A 15,942-nucleotide genomic window follows, 5' to 3' on the forward strand; every position below is an offset into this window, starting at 1 on the left:
TATTGACTACTATCAGTTTCATACAATGCGATACACCATTCAGAGTACATAAAAGAACTACAGAGAATTTTAAAACATTCACCTTGTACTCCTAAGTGTCGCTCCTGTTTAGGACAATATTCTACACGATACTTCAATTCTTTCTGGAACCATTTTCAAGTGCAGGTATGATGCAAGCCCGAATCTATTTATGATTACGTTAGTATATCTCTCTAAAAAAAGCCTGTAAATAGAAATATTGACACTGAGTATTCTGTTGTATAATCCTGCCAATTCTATTCAACACTTCTGAGCTTTTATACTAACAAACCTACTACCTTCAACTCCTTATTTCCTACCACTGTCAATTGCTTAAATCTGTTTTAGGGCTTTCAAAATTGTAGAATAAATATCACTTATCCTATTTGCCACTCAAGAGAACTAAAAGTGCCAATTGAGGAATTTAGGATTTAGATTTCTAGGCTTTCAGCATCTATGGCCATTTAGCCCATCACGTTTGAGGGATGACGTCCCTCGGTGAGCACACTATCCGGGGAAAGAGAAGGAAGAAAGGAAGCGGCCTGGGACTTATAAGTTAGGTACCACCCCGGCACTTGCCTGGTGTGAATGAGGAAAAGCCAAGAGAACCTCATTCAGGGTGGCTAGCTTGAGAAAGCGTGATACACTTTTTCGACCGAGTGGCCCCACCGAGAATCGAACCTGGGACCACTCGCACCGAAGGCGAGAGCGTTAGCGACTACGTTATGCGGGGTCACTAAAAGTGCCAATTGAGTCATTCTTTATGTTTGTTCCTGTAATTAACCTTATCTCAGTTGATTTGGACTCTGACACTTTTGCTTTTGTTTTAATTCTGTATTCTGTTTTTTAATAGATGCATTAATTGTAATTTTTTTTTTTTTAAATTCCAGAAAATGGGGCCGTGGTTGCTCAATGGCAGAGCGTTCAGCTCCGGTGCGTGGGGTCCCTGCTTTGATCACAGCTCACGCCAAGTTATGTGGCGGGTAGGTTTTCTCGGGGTCTCCCGTTTTCTTCATTCCACATTTCATTCATTATCATCATCATCAACCTCCTTTAACCCACATGACATAAAATACTGAAAGATTTAATTTCATTTCATAGTCTAGAAAACGTCTTACCAAACTATGGTTTCCGTACTGATTATGAAGATCAACGTTGCGCACAATGGCTTTTACACAAACAACAAATATCAGAATTGATGTGGTAACGATCTTCATAATACGACGTTTTTAAGAATAAAAGAAAAGGAAATTACACTTTGTGCAACCACTGACAAAACAGAATACAGAATTAAAACAAAAACAAAAGTGTCAAAGTTCAAATCAACTGGAAGAAGACAGGTTAATTACAGGAACAAACATAAAGAATGACTCAATTGACATTTTTAGTGCTCTGCATACAAAATGGAGTGAATGATAAACTTACGCAAGCCTTAAAACAAAAGCAACTAAGAGTACATAGGGAAATAGATAAAAAAGGTGAAGGCAAAAGGTTTGTTTGTATAAAAAAACAGAACTAACAGAAGTATACCACAGAATACTCGGCGCCAATATTTCTATCCAGTTTTTTAGTGGTCACAAATAGATTCCGGCTTGAGTCATACCTGTGCTTGATAATGATTCGAGAGAACTGAAATATAATCTAGAATGATACCCTAAACAGAAGCGGCAGTTGGTGGTGCAAGATGAAATTTTGAGTTTAGTACTATGTACCCAGGACCACTATTTAATAACTATATAGAATCTCAACGTAAGGGAATACTTTATAATGTAGTAAAATAATAATTTTTCTAAATAATATTTCTTTTCCAATATTGTTTTAGAAAACTGTAGTAAGATTTTATTTATTAGGAAAAGGAAAGAAAGAAAGAAAACTTCCGTCTTGTACATGAAAATCGCAACGTACTATTTCAGGGCTTCTCTGGCCCCTTTCTCAGTGTATCTTCTTCAGTTACTCAACGAAATGAAACATGGTTATAGGTTCTATTCTCCCGCTAAAACCCACGTTTCTAAAGAAAATTCTTTCAAAGAAAAAATGAGTTCAATCCACATTTTTAGAATATGTTGTTAAAAGTTAAGACATTGCATTACGTGGAAAGCCGTTATAAGGCAGTACGGTGTTTCACATCTTCCAGTTAAGCAAGCATTTTTTTCTGAAGTGATGTAGGTTGTGAAATGCAAAAAAAGAATGTATTGTCACTAACAGTGTTAGATAATGAAAACTATTGTGTTAATTTATAAGAAAAACATTGCACTGACAGTTATTTGTTATTTTAGGTGCAGTTTCGAAGAACATTTCATTTATAAATTAACACAACTGTTTTCATTACCTAACAGCTACTAACAGAAAAAAAAAAAAAAAAAAAAAAGCTTCGGAACAAAATACACGCTTATTTTGAAGATGTGAAACGCTTTACTGTCTTATAGTGACTATTCACGTGATGCACCTTCTTAATCATCTTCAGAAAGTGCAGATTGCTTGAACTTATTATATTGTTCCGCGCATGAAAAATCGCAGATATAGCAAGTTAGGAGATTTCTATTCTACATTAACAGATGAATAAATACCTACCTTAGATTTGTCAGTTTGCAAATAGATCCTATCGCATCCTGTAACCTCTGAACATTATATAGCACCAGAGACACGAGATTTTTTAGATCACACAAGTAAGATAAGTCTCCTAAATCGAAACAGCCAGACAGATCTAAATGAGTCAAATTCTGAAGAGGTCGCAGCAAAAGAGGAAAATAGGATTTCTCTCCCTGCACAAACAAACCTCTCACAGTAAGTCGCCTCAAATTGGGAGTCTTTAAAATATAACCTCTCCTATGATAAGCACTATTGCACACATCATCTCCTCCTGCCTCTGCACTTCTGGACAGATTTTCAGGATACAGTGATTCAGGAAGCAAATGAACAGATATTCCGATTATGAGGGACAGCAAGCTATCTCCATTTTCATTAATATGCACAAGAGAACCCTCAGTTAAATTAACACAGTTCGATACATCAAGTTCAATTAACTTATGATTTAGCAATATACACAATCCGTCATCTGTAATGCTGGAATTCCTCAGTCGAACTCTCCGAAGTCTTGTCGTTTGAGTGTCTTGAAAAATGTTCACAAATCGATCGTCTATGCTGCATCCTGATTCTTGATATACCTCGAATACTTTTTCGCAGATCTCACTGGGAAAACTTATCCCATCTTTCAACTTAAACTCCTTCGTAAAGACATCAACCGTGCAAAAGGTTTCTGGATGATGCACTAAATATTTGAAGCACAGGTCCAACAATGACTCTGGTGTACTATCCTCGTATACTGGAAGGAACAAACTCAACATAGACATCTGGCTACCTGCTCAGAATGCCTTGCCTGAAAGAAAGAAAGAAATAATAAATAAATATCACCGCATCCTCCTACATTCACAGATAAATAATAATACTGATAGATAATATCACGATCACTTAAAAAACGTAAAGAACGCTTATTTATAACACTCACTTCCACATTCCTTACGAAAAAACATTTGCAATATTTCAATGCTTAATCGGAGTTCCTTTTCAGGCAACAAATGATCGCGAGGCCTGTTCAAATAGTATCCCACCATAATTCTCTGTCGTAAACAAATGTAGTTAGAGAGAATGGTTTGATTACCTATGTAGGTGATCCTAATGTGCATTTTTTTTTTTTTTTCAGCCTGTAAAAGCAGTCTTCGCCGGTAGGCTGACAATGAGTTAGGAGATGTAAGTGAGTGGCACTTAGTGGAATTTCGTTTTTGACAAAAATGACCGAAAAACTTGAATAACGCTACTGCATTAAATTTTGTGTCACGCTTGGAGAATCCCAAATGGGAACGATTGGCAAGATTTCACAGGTCTTCGGGAATGAAGCAACGGGCACCGCACTAAAGGAATCTTCATATTTTTGATACAGATTTTCTTGTCCAAACACAGCACACCTATCCTTCGTCAGGCTCCCCACTTTACCGACTTGGCTACTTGTGATTTTTGGCTTTTCCCCAAGCTGAGAATGACACTAAAGGAATCAGTCGCAGAATACGACTGACCAGCTGCGCGCAATCCCAAATGGGGCGTTCCAGCGCTGATTTCAACAGTGGAAGAACCGCTGGGAAAAGTGTATGGCAGCCCAAGGAGACTACTTTGAAGGAGATTAACATAAAATTGTGGTATTTGAATATATATTTTTTAAATGAATAAAAGTCAGATACTTACTGACATTCGTATCTTTTTCCTTTCAATTTGAATTACGTGCTGGAAAATTAAGTAAAACACTCTATACAATAGACTTACAGGTTTGATGTTTCCAGCTAGCTAGCTTATAGATACAAATTATTTTTAAGTACGCGTAGATAAATAATTAGTTTCCACACATCATAAACAACTGTTAATGTGCCCAACCCGACTCTTAAACTGCAGTAAACTTATATGCTGTCATTGTTATAAGTGTGCTTACTAGTTTTACATATCATAACTTGCTAATTTACAACTGATTTATTATTTGGTAATTTTTGTAACATTTTTATGGATAAATTATTGTAAGGAAAAACATTTTTAACATTGTTTCTTATTAATGTATTTGGTTCAATTAGGTTTTGAAATACTGCAGATGATTATTCATAACATCTGTGTTCAGGAAACATGGAGGTGAGTGTTACAAATATATAATTTTCAACTTTCGAAATAAATAAAAAGCTACTACAACTCTTCTGAAACAAAAAATAATACGAGTGTTTTCCACTTATTTTCACGAAAAAAAAAAAAAAGTGAATGAAATCTTATCTTTTGTACCAGAATACTATTTGGAATGCATGTTAGTTATTGCTTTTTCAAAGCACGTTTTCTTCAAGCATGGCTATTTCAGGTATGGCTTTTCATCTCTCATTACTTCCAACTTGATTTTCGATCTTTTAAGTAATGTACAATCATATCAAGTAAACGCTTTTGCGACAATAATCGGTTTTGACTCGATTTCAACTAAATTTAATACACTAGTACTTAAAAAAGATTCGTCGCCTACTTTCGCTTACATACGAGGGTCATTGCAAAAGTCATGCCAACTATTTTTTTTTATCGAAAATGGTAACGAATAAAAAAATTCTGAAATATGCAAATGGAAGGTTAGTTCATATGTAAACATTACATGCAGGGAGATAGATGAACACACACACCACCATAAATATATAGCACGAAAAAAAAAAGACGGAAAAAATGTCATTTCAAACGTGTTTTACTGTAAATTGCAACAGTACACAATAGTACAGGGCACAAACACGTACCTGTGACATCTTAGAGTCCCTGCCATTTCGTGGATTCTTGGCGAGACTCCTGTTGTCATAGAATGCACGTAGTTTGTAATGTACTATTGTATACAGTTGCAATTGACAGAAACACTTTTGGAACGACAAAATGGTTTTCGTCTTTTTTTCTCGTGCTATATCTTTATGGTGGTGTGTGTCTTCATCCATCTCCTTAAATGTAATGTTTACATATGAACTAACCTTCCATTTGCATACTTCAGAATTTTGCAATTCTTTACCATTTTCGACCAAAAAATTTAGTTGCCATGACTTTTGCAATGGCCCTCGTATAAACCAAATTGCCATTTTCCTCACCCTTCCTATATACTAACTCTACTAAAGAGAGTAGTTAACGACCGAAGGTTAGGTTGCAAATTAGTTAGAAAAAGAAAATGGAATTTCTAGTTTTTACGTCCTATGATTATGCCCTTTAGACTAAAGGAAACAAAATGATTAATGAAAGTGAATGACTATGAAAGAATTAGTGGATTGGACATGTGAGAAGAAACGGGAGAACCCCGAGAAAAACCACGTACACAATGTCCACTGCAAGCTCATCTGGCCTAGGATGGAACTAAAGACCCTTTCGATCAGAGACGCGTCCTCTACTACTAAGCCCCCATTGTAAGTATTGTAAAATATTCTAAGAAAATAAATCGTAAAAGTTTACACATAGGGATAATTATGAGTAGTTTCAACTTAAGAACTGATAGAAGCATAGTGAATAAAAACTAAAAAGTAAATAATAAAGGGAAGAAAAGCTTTAAATACAACGCTCTATGCGCTAAATAGGATTTTTTGGTTAGTTGGTTAATAGGGCGCGACTCAATGTCTACTCATGATATTATTTAGGCCTAGGTAGCGTCCAATGCTTTAAGTATTCGTCCTATTTCTTCATTTTACTCCATTCATAAAATAAATAAATAAATAAACACCTCTTTTTCCTTTCTAGTGGACTTTATGACAGCACTGTTTTTAAAAATTTTCTTTGTCATTTTTATAAAATTTAAACCCAACTTTAAAGACAATAAAGAAGCTTCGTTCCTTCTACCAGACACGGTACGATAGTCACAAACATTTGTATTTATCTATAATCGTAATTGTTATTCTCTCTCAAATGACACTTTTTTTCATGTTGTTAGGATTTTTTTTTTTTTTTTGTTACATGAAAAGTTTCACTGTCTGTTTTATTGTGAAATGAAAATAGATTTTTTAGTTGAGCCATAGTACAGATGTGGCTTTTCATTTTCATTCTGAAATTAATATGGTAGTGCGAACACCTCTGGTTGCAAGGGGTTCGTGGTACGATTCACCCCACATGAATTTGTGGTGGATAGCATAGGGTCCGTAGGTCTTCTCGAAGTTTACCCGTTTCATCCCACGTCCTCATTTCACTCATTCTTTTATAATAGTTCATTTTCATTAATCATCCCGTTTCCTTTACCCTACACGACATAATTCAGAACGTAAATATAAATAATAATAATAATAATAATAATAATAATAATAATTAGCAAATCTTTAAATGTGATCGTTCTATTAATTACAAATGATACAGATAGCTGTGACCATAAACCTTGGTTGAAATTTGAACGCATTGTAGTGGTTCGGATTCCTCCTTAAACTTTAGGTCCACGTCTCATACAGCCTCGGTACTGAAAACTAACGCTAAACTCCAATTAACCAAAATAGATTGCTTCGATCCCAGGCCATTTAAGTTTGTAGTATACACCATGTCTGTGAGTTTTCTTGAAGTATTTTTATATAATCACCAATATCTTAATAGCTAGCTACAAGTTGACGATACGAGCTGAAATCTTACTTACTGGCATGATAAGAAAAACTGGAATATAAGTTTAAAAAAAGAAGAAGAAGAAGAAGAAGAAATGTCGTCCCTTAGGAAAGATTTCAAGCGAAATATTGGGCATAGGGAGAACACATAAGGCATACAACGTTAGTCTTTTTCTTTAATTATAAGTAAAATATGTAGAAATCCTATAATATGATTAAAGCTCTGACCACTTTTAGAAAGACCAGAAAACTAACTATTTATTGATGAAGCGAGTCCATAAGTAGGCCTTTGGCAAGATTCCACACACAACACGATAAAATGTAAGATTACGGAGCGAAGGAGCAAGACACAAATATTTTTATCATGGGGCACAGCAGATCCATGGTAGAGAGCTCTCCTCTGTCTGGTGCAAGTAGGATGACCGAATTTAGGATAAATCGGACACTCAGCAAACTGACGTAATTTGACGCCCCACCTAGGAATAGTCGTTTTATGTCATTATACACACCAGTGAGGGACTCTGTAGATTTTCAAAATCATCATATTTTTATTACTTAATCTTATTCCTGCTATATATTTTACATTACGTTTAACATTTAACAGGAATCAGGATTAGGGGCATCGATTGTCACCTGAATATCTGAATGCATGGATTTTTATTTATTTATTTATTTATTTATTTTTTTGAATTTCTTTTAGAAGGGTTATCTTTTCTGTTTATGTAAAGAAAAGATAGAAGTCTATACAAGAAATACGTACGTTTAAAATGGCATTTTGTAATTACCGTACGTAACTACGAGCCAGAAACGGGAGCTTATTTTAAGAAAATAGATATTTTGACTCCCATTTACGTTTTTCTCGGGACACCGGACGACTTTCTGAAAAAGAGGCAACCCCGATAACAATGGGACGTCTTGTCATCCAATGTGCGACAGATCCCAGTGGGCAACATCCTGTCCGTGAGCTTTCTCGTGGTTGTTTCCTCCCACATCATTATTTCATCAAACATCCGTCTCCTTTAGCTTGAAGGGTATAATCGCGGTTCGATAAATTAAAGATTTCATTTCTTTCCTAACAACAAGACAGAAAGAAAGTAGAAAAAAATTAAATAATTAACTCTTGTTTTGATCAGTAATATTTTTAAATGAAATTAAAAAAAAAAAAAAAAAACGTTTAATGTCCCAAGATTATGCACCGAGGCTACGGAAGACTGATGATGAGATGGATGATAATGGTGGAATTAAGGAAGTGGGATGGAAACGGGAGAACCCAAGAAAACTCGCACATACGGTGTTCGTCGAACACTCAGTTCACTGGGCATGAATTGGAATGAAACCAGGAACGCCACGCACCAAAGTGAGTACTCGACCATGAGCCACCGCAGCCCCCATTATTATTCTTTATTTTAATTATCATAGCATTTCTGTGCAAATGATGTAAAAAGTTTTGTACGATTTATCCTGTACTAGACGAATTTGCACAACTTCTGAAGCAACAGAATGGTTCACTAATTAAATCTCATGGAAACTGTCACAATTAAAACCTAAAATTCATTGTAGATGTGAAGGTTAAGGTCAAAGGTATGATCTGCCTTAGTAAATCATTGCAGAGTGATATGCAATTTCATCGGATACGGTGTGTTACATTCCTTTGAAGATGGTAACACGCCTCGATATTTTGGTAGAAGTTGATACTGAACATCCATTAACGCTGCAGTTTTGTGTAGCCAACTTAATGTCACGTTTTGAATATGGATTAGTGAAATTAAATAAAAATTACACTTCTAGTTTAACATCCTTCAGTTGTCTCTTTTAGGCTAAATTAAGATAGTTAGTGAAGGTGAATGATTACATTGGTCTACACAAGTTTTGTCCCAAACTTAATTTTCCACAATTGTATAGTCTTTTTACATGAGCAACCCAGTATTGCTATCACATATGTTTTATGGTAGTAGATATTAAAAGTTTTCTTATCAATTATTGTGTGAAAATTAATGCCTTGTGTAATTTATTTATGTTTCTTACAGCCCATATGAACATGTGTTGAATTCAAGTTTGATTAATAAACAGGGCAGTTACAGTCTTGCCAAGATTTGTCGCGTCCTGAACGCTTGTTAGTTCACCACTGCACTGCTCAACTCCCTCAGTTCTTTGACACCTGAAGTGATCGTCGTGCTACTGTTCTTTATTAATAGTTTTGAATTGTGTGTCAGATCTTCAATATGTCACACAAGTGACTAAAGTATACGCTAGTTTGTTATTATGTGGTGACTTGACTTTTAAATCTCAAAAAAAGATGTTCACTCCCTTAAAGTGTTACTTTTAATTTAATTGCAGGGGTGAGAATCAGGAAAAATTGAGTTTATCTATTTATTGAGTTATTTGTTCAAGGCTTTAAACTGAGTGGGCAAACGGTTCTCATTATATGGTATTTGCTATTCCAAAGATTTGGAGAAAGCCGCAATATGACAACAAAAAGTGTGACAACTAAGGCATCTAATAAAGCATACGAGGATTTCGACTGTAAAATGGCTCTCGACTTATTTTCGAAAACCTGGGGGTTGTAAGCGACGAACACAGTGAGCGCTTCTATCGGGATCTCAAAGAAGAGAAAAAAGATACCGAGAAACTCAAGTAATGTTGGTATAGTACTGCTGGACGTTGAATAGGGATGTTCCTCAGGAAAAATATTCAAGTAACCAATTAACAACTTTTAGGGATGTTGAACATACCGGTATGTTACACTTTTAGTGTAAAAGCATAACTGCAAAATACTATTGTAATTATCTGAAGGAAACCTTAGAGAAAAAATATTTTTAAAATGAGCACAAATTTTTCTGTAAAAATCAAACAATAAAGTTTTGGAATAGAGAAAAGCTCCAATTTGTTATGGAAGAATGTAGGATCAAGCAGAACCCCAAGAAAACCCAAGGATGGGACCACAAAGTCACATGGTTTGATATCGAATCAGAAATACCTGGCGCCAGAGATGAACGCTCTTCGCTGAGTCAACGTGCCCCCCGAGTACACTAGAATTGTAATACGGCTGTATATAACATGTGCGTGTGAAGTTAATGGTTAACAAGGGGCAGTTGAACAATCTCTACCTTTGGTGTATTGAATACTTGTAATCTCGCTCAGTTACTATGAATCTATAAATTTACTTTTAAGGATCACAAATTTCAGAAATGAACTTGTTTCAACTGTAATAACTAACTTATAAAATAAAACCTAACTAAAAATCGAACATTTATTAGTAATAACCTGTTCCAATTTCGTCAATATATCATTGCCTTCATCAAACTCGTTAAGCGTTAACTGAACATGGCCGAACTATTCTCTTTCCAGCCTAAGAAAAAAGTAGATGTAAACAAACCCACCTGACTACCAGTTTGTCGATGACCAGTGATTGGTTGTTGGTCTCAGTGAACTAGTATCCTACCGCAATATAATTCCTACTAAAATTATAATTTCAAATAAAAATACCTGTATCAAATAGCTTTATTTCAACCTCACCTGTATGTGGACGTATAGTATTTACTGCGCATGCGTATGCGTTCACGCGCCTTCCCCACTCATTTAAAATTATTGTAGAATGTAGAGTTTCATGGAGACGACGTGTGACAATAATCCATTTTCGTCTCGTGTTATAAAACACAAAAGAAGACAACAGGAATAGAGACAATCTCGCTTATATAAGGATATAGCAGTAGTCAGTGTCAGTCCGTTAATTATTTACCAACACACTGTAGCCTTGTACTTTGGAAATTATGCGACGACGTAAGTAAGCAGACGATCTTGCTGTTCACGTCTCTCGCTGCCGAAGCACGTGTGAGCCGCAGAGAAATTCATTTTGCTTTGTTTACGCCTACTTTGTTCTAAGGCTGGAAAGACTTTAGTCTGAATACCTTGGCTGTACTACAAATTCTTGCCAATAAAAACGTTCTTACCTAACGTCCTATTTAAGTTAAGATTGCCCTATCTTTCAATTGTATTTGTTTAAGTTTAGCATTCCTTTTCTGCACCGACCTTATGTGAAACGAGGACCTGCAGTTTAAGCTGGAATGCAAACCACTGTCATTCGCTCACCGCTTCCTACAGGTAATCAAACTAGGTACTACGTGCACTAAAAAAGCGCGGGTCAGCCACTAGACCAGCATGTACACTCATGTCCAAGATTATTGTCGCATGTCTATAAATTTGTTGTTGTAGGAATATAATTTGATAACGAATTCGCCTGGTATTTCTTATAATGTTAGTATGTATATAATCGGCAAAGACATGTATGTGGCAAATTTCGTGTCAAAAGAGCAGTAAATAAGAACAATAAAACGAAAACAAAACTTTCTTGTCCACTTAGCATATTTTGTTTTACTCATTCTAATTTTTGTATTTACAATTCTTTTCCTATGAAATTTACCACAAATATATATTTCCCGATTATACACACAGTATCAGTATTATATGTACCCTGCAAAATCATTATCAAATTATATTCCCACAAGACAGTTATAGATATGCGACATTTTGGACATGAGTGTACCTTACGTTTGTTTTATTTTCTGCTAATGAAAGTTGTTTGCTGCGTTTATCTGGTACAAAACAGATAAACTGCATTATATATATAACGTGCAAGTAGCACATATGAATTAGCGTCCCGAACTCGAGTAGGCGCTATTTAAAATGGAATATATTCACGAGAGTAGCTTCTGAAATATACAGACACTTAGAGGTATGACTCACACGGTTACGTCGTGTAGGCTAAAGGGTACGGTGATGACAAGAAAGAGTAAATGAAATGGTGGAATAACGAGAATTGCCCTAAAAACAGTAGAGGAAACGGAAGCATACCGAGAAAACACGGTGTTCACTTGGTGCAGATATACAATAGACGTCACAAATCAGTAATTTTATGGTAATAATCATTAAGTGCTTATAAAAGAAGAACTGTTTAAGATATAAATTTCCAATGGCGGAGCATTTCCGTACAATGTAGGAAACCAGTATTTTATGTTTACCAGTGTACAGTATCTATTACAAGTGCTATACTACGGTCAAAATTAGTCAATGCATATGAAAGTCGACTGCGTAATTGCCACCGGCAGAGTGTTTCTGCACCATAGGGAACGTGTATTCAATGTTTACAAGTGTAGAATTACTAGTGTAAAGGCGTGGCAAGTGCTTTAATCTACGTAAGTGCGGTGTTCTTTAATGCGAAGTCCTCCCCCTATCCTCGGTTACCCACATAGCCTCTTCATCTGACGCGCTGCTTCCTACGGACACATTTCCAAGTAGATCTCTTGCTGCATTCTTGTCTTGACTGTGGTCCACAATCTCACTTTTAAGGTCATTTAGTACAAGTTGGTTAGAGTTTCTTGTACAGTCGTTTTTATGGTATATGTCAGGACTCGTAATTAAATCTGTAAGGGGGAGTAGTCCTAAAATGAATCTCCACCAACGAACGCAACTTCTACGGTACCGTAAGAAATCATTTCTATGGTCAAACGAGTGAATTTCTTAATGAAATAATCACATGTAACAGGATAAAAGGTAGTATAACAGCACGTAATCATTTCAATACATCAGCTTGAATGCATATTACCAATAGAAAACAAGTGTGCAGATTGTCTTAAAGAATCATTTAGAGAACAAAAAGTGGCATTCTTTTTTTTTAATTTGACGGTCTATTGCAAACCTGTACGGTTTCATCACAAAGCATACTTGCTGTGCGCTGGGATCGAACCAGAGATCCCACGCACCAGAAGTGAATGCTCTACCACTGGGTCACCTCGGCCTCAATATAAAAAAATATGTAGCTCCAAACAAACATCAATTATGCATAGCTTCCTAACTATGCCTTTTTTTTAAATTCGAAAACAATGAAATATTGTAAACAATTCACTGATACAAGATCAAAACGCCAGCAATTTAAAAAATATAAATTCACATAAAAATTACACACAAAAATTATTTCTTGAAATGAATGCAAATTACTTATTTCACGGTGAGCAGATGTTTTATTAGCTAGTAATTACTCACAAGAGCTATAATTGATAGCTTACGTATCAATGGATGCTAGATAATTACTTATCCGCTAACTACCACATATCTTACTTATGTATCATACGCAGATTACGCAAATAATATACCTTCAACAGATTAACACGCAGTACACATCTACTTCTGTTATCAGTAATCAGTAAACTATGTCCATCGCGCTATCACTAGTAGAACAACCAAATAACTACACAGAATCGCCTAGTAGATTCCATGAATAATCACTACAAATTTCATCGAATGAAACTTTAGCTAGTATTTCTTGTTGACGACAGATGGCAAACATAACTGCACCAGTATGCCACAGGACAATACATATTTTTAATTTCTTTCTGTAGACCTCATTCTGTACCAGTTTACGTCAATTAATACAAAGTTTGCGTTTTATATATAATTGTAGAAGGTTTGTAAGATTGAAGATAGTTGTAGATAACTGTAGATTGTAGAATTATAGAAGGTAAGTGATATTAATACAGAGCTGAACATTTGGTATTTGGACGATGGAACCATAGCAGGAAATACGAATTTAGTGTTAAGTACATTAAACAATATTCGAACTAATACATCAACCATTGGCTTATATTTAAATTACTTCAAATGCGAAGTGAGCTTTCTGAGCGCCACAGATGATCAAATTGAGAAACTCTATCAGTTTTAATGAATCAGCACCAGAAATTCATCTAATATAATCTAATGCTGAATTGTTATGTGCTGTCATTTCGTCCGATGCACGGAGCAAAATATTATCAGAAAAGATCTCCAAATTAGATTTATTCTTTTCCAGATTAGCCAAAATTTCAGCCCATTCTGCATTTATGTATTACGAGCATCACATTCAATACCAAGGTTATTGTACTTCCTCCGATGTTCTCCTTGTTGGCGAGATGACTTACTAGAGAAGATCGATGAAAAATTAAAAACGGGATTAGAATCAATTCTGAATTGTTCCTTAGACGTCAATTCATGGCTACAAGCTTCTTTACCAGTTGAAAATGGAGGTCTTGGCATACGTCGCGCCGTAGACATTGCAATTTCATCTTTTCTAGCTTCAGTCTATGCTCTAGACAATTAATAGGATCTCTGCTCCAGCGGGAAGTCGATATAAATAAGAATCCAAATGTGCAGGACTGCATGGCCAAATGGACTGATTTAGTAAGATTAGATACCCCAGCACTCGAAAGAAGAAATATCCAGTTAACCTGGGATAAGCCTATAATAAAGCATCATATAGTTTCACTACTAAGCTCAACTGAAAAGCTCGAAGATAAAGCCATTCTTCTTGCTGTCACATCACCTGAAAAACGGAGCATGGCTTCAAGCATTCCTTCACTTTCTCTGGGATTACATCTATCTAACGTGAGTTTTCGGGTAGCCACTGCTCTACGTTTAGGAGTAGACATCTGCGAGTCACACCGTTGCTCCGCATGTAACGACCATGTAGATAGAAAAGGGTTGCATGACTTGTCATGTAAAAACAGTGCTGACAGGATTTCGCGTCATACCAGTGCAAATGACATTATTCTAAGAGCTCTCATTTCAGCAGGCGTTCCATCAGTGAGAGAACAAATGGATGCAGTCGCAATGTCGGAGAACGCCCTGACGGAAAAAGGAAAATGACGTCACTGCCATGGAAAAAGGAAAGGCACTTGTTTGGGATTTCACCTGTGCGGATACTTATGCTCCCTCAAACGTTGCAGATACATCGACTCGAGCAGGACTCGTAGCAGCACGAAGAGAGGCCGATAAAAAAAATTAATATACCAATCTATTGGACAAATATTGATTTGTGATAATAGCAATTGAATCGACTAGCTCATGGGAACAAGAAGGGCTAAATTTCATCAATGAAGTTGGCCAACTCATATCGCTAAAATCGGGAGATACCAGAGCAGGAGCATTTCTAACGGATTAGTATAGCCATTCAACGGGGGAATGTGTCAGATATTTCGGGAACTTTGCCAACCGGCAAAGAATTAGAAGAGATCTTCCTTTCGTAGGCGGTTTATGAACTCATATTAGCTTATGCGAATTTGTAATAATATACTTTGTTTCTGTGCAGGAAAAATATTTCAGAAGACCCCAACAGCTTCAAGTTTACAAAGAAAACAAAAGAAATGAAAAATATGTTCAACATCTTGTTCTACTACTTACATTGTATTATTACATGGAGAAATTAGTTAATGTTTTGCCGATATTGTTAGTTTTTCTATTATTGCTGTTACACGTTCCTTATTAAAAATCTGTTATGTTTTCGTGATACAGATCTCCTTGTAAAATGGTCAATATACTATTTTGTATATTGTAGAAGGTTAGATCGTTTATTGTATTATTAGCGTTGCGAAGAGATTCACAAATTTGGGATAGACTTAAGTGGCCCCTGCGTTTCCACAGGAGATTCAAACAGGTGTAAACTAAATATGCGATCATGCTACTCATCAAAGCCGGCCATGAACGCATATTTAGTTTACATATGTTTGAATCTCCTGTGCAAACGCAGGGGCCGCTTAAGTCTATCCAAAATTTGCGAATCTCTTCGCAACGCTAATAATACAATCTTCTTTATTAATCTTCGGGAAATTTGCGGACATTAACAAAAACGCAGAAAATACAAAGCAATTTTGGTGTTTCATTGACGCAAACCGCTTCGAAATCAGATCCCAGCGATAATCGATACTGTAATTATAATTACTCATTGCATGTCTTTCGCTGTGCATCTTATTGTTTAAATGTTTCTTGTTTCATTTAACCGTAACTA

General features: G+C 35.8%; 1 protein-coding gene across 2 annotated transcripts in view; it reads right to left on the bottom strand.

The window, feature by feature from the left end:
* Window positions 1-13,461, bottom strand: part of LOC145690225 (protein zer-1 homolog) — a 58,106-nt gene extending 44,645 nt beyond the window's left edge. The window contains exons 1-2 of one of the 2 annotated variants that reach the window (XM_081764909.1): window positions 13,280-13,461; window positions 2,590-3,394 (exon numbers count right to left, since the gene is read on the bottom strand). In XM_081764909.1, the coding sequence (XP_081621035.1) occupies window positions 2,590-3,368 (779 nt within the window). In that variant the 5' untranslated portion in view covers window positions 3,369-3,394; window positions 13,280-13,461. Of the gene's footprint in view, window positions 1-2,589; window positions 3,395-13,192; window positions 13,212-13,279 lie in introns of those variants that run through there. The other variant, XM_081764910.1, reaches the window with a different exon arrangement.
* Window positions 13,462-15,942: the final 2,481 nt, after the last annotated feature.

Source organism: Thermobia domestica, chromosome 7 (genome assembly GCF_964235325.1).
Source record: "Thermobia domestica chromosome 7, izTheDome1.hap1.1, whole genome shotgun sequence".
NCBI lineage: Eukaryota > Metazoa > Arthropoda > Insecta > Zygentoma > Lepismatidae > Thermobia > Thermobia domestica.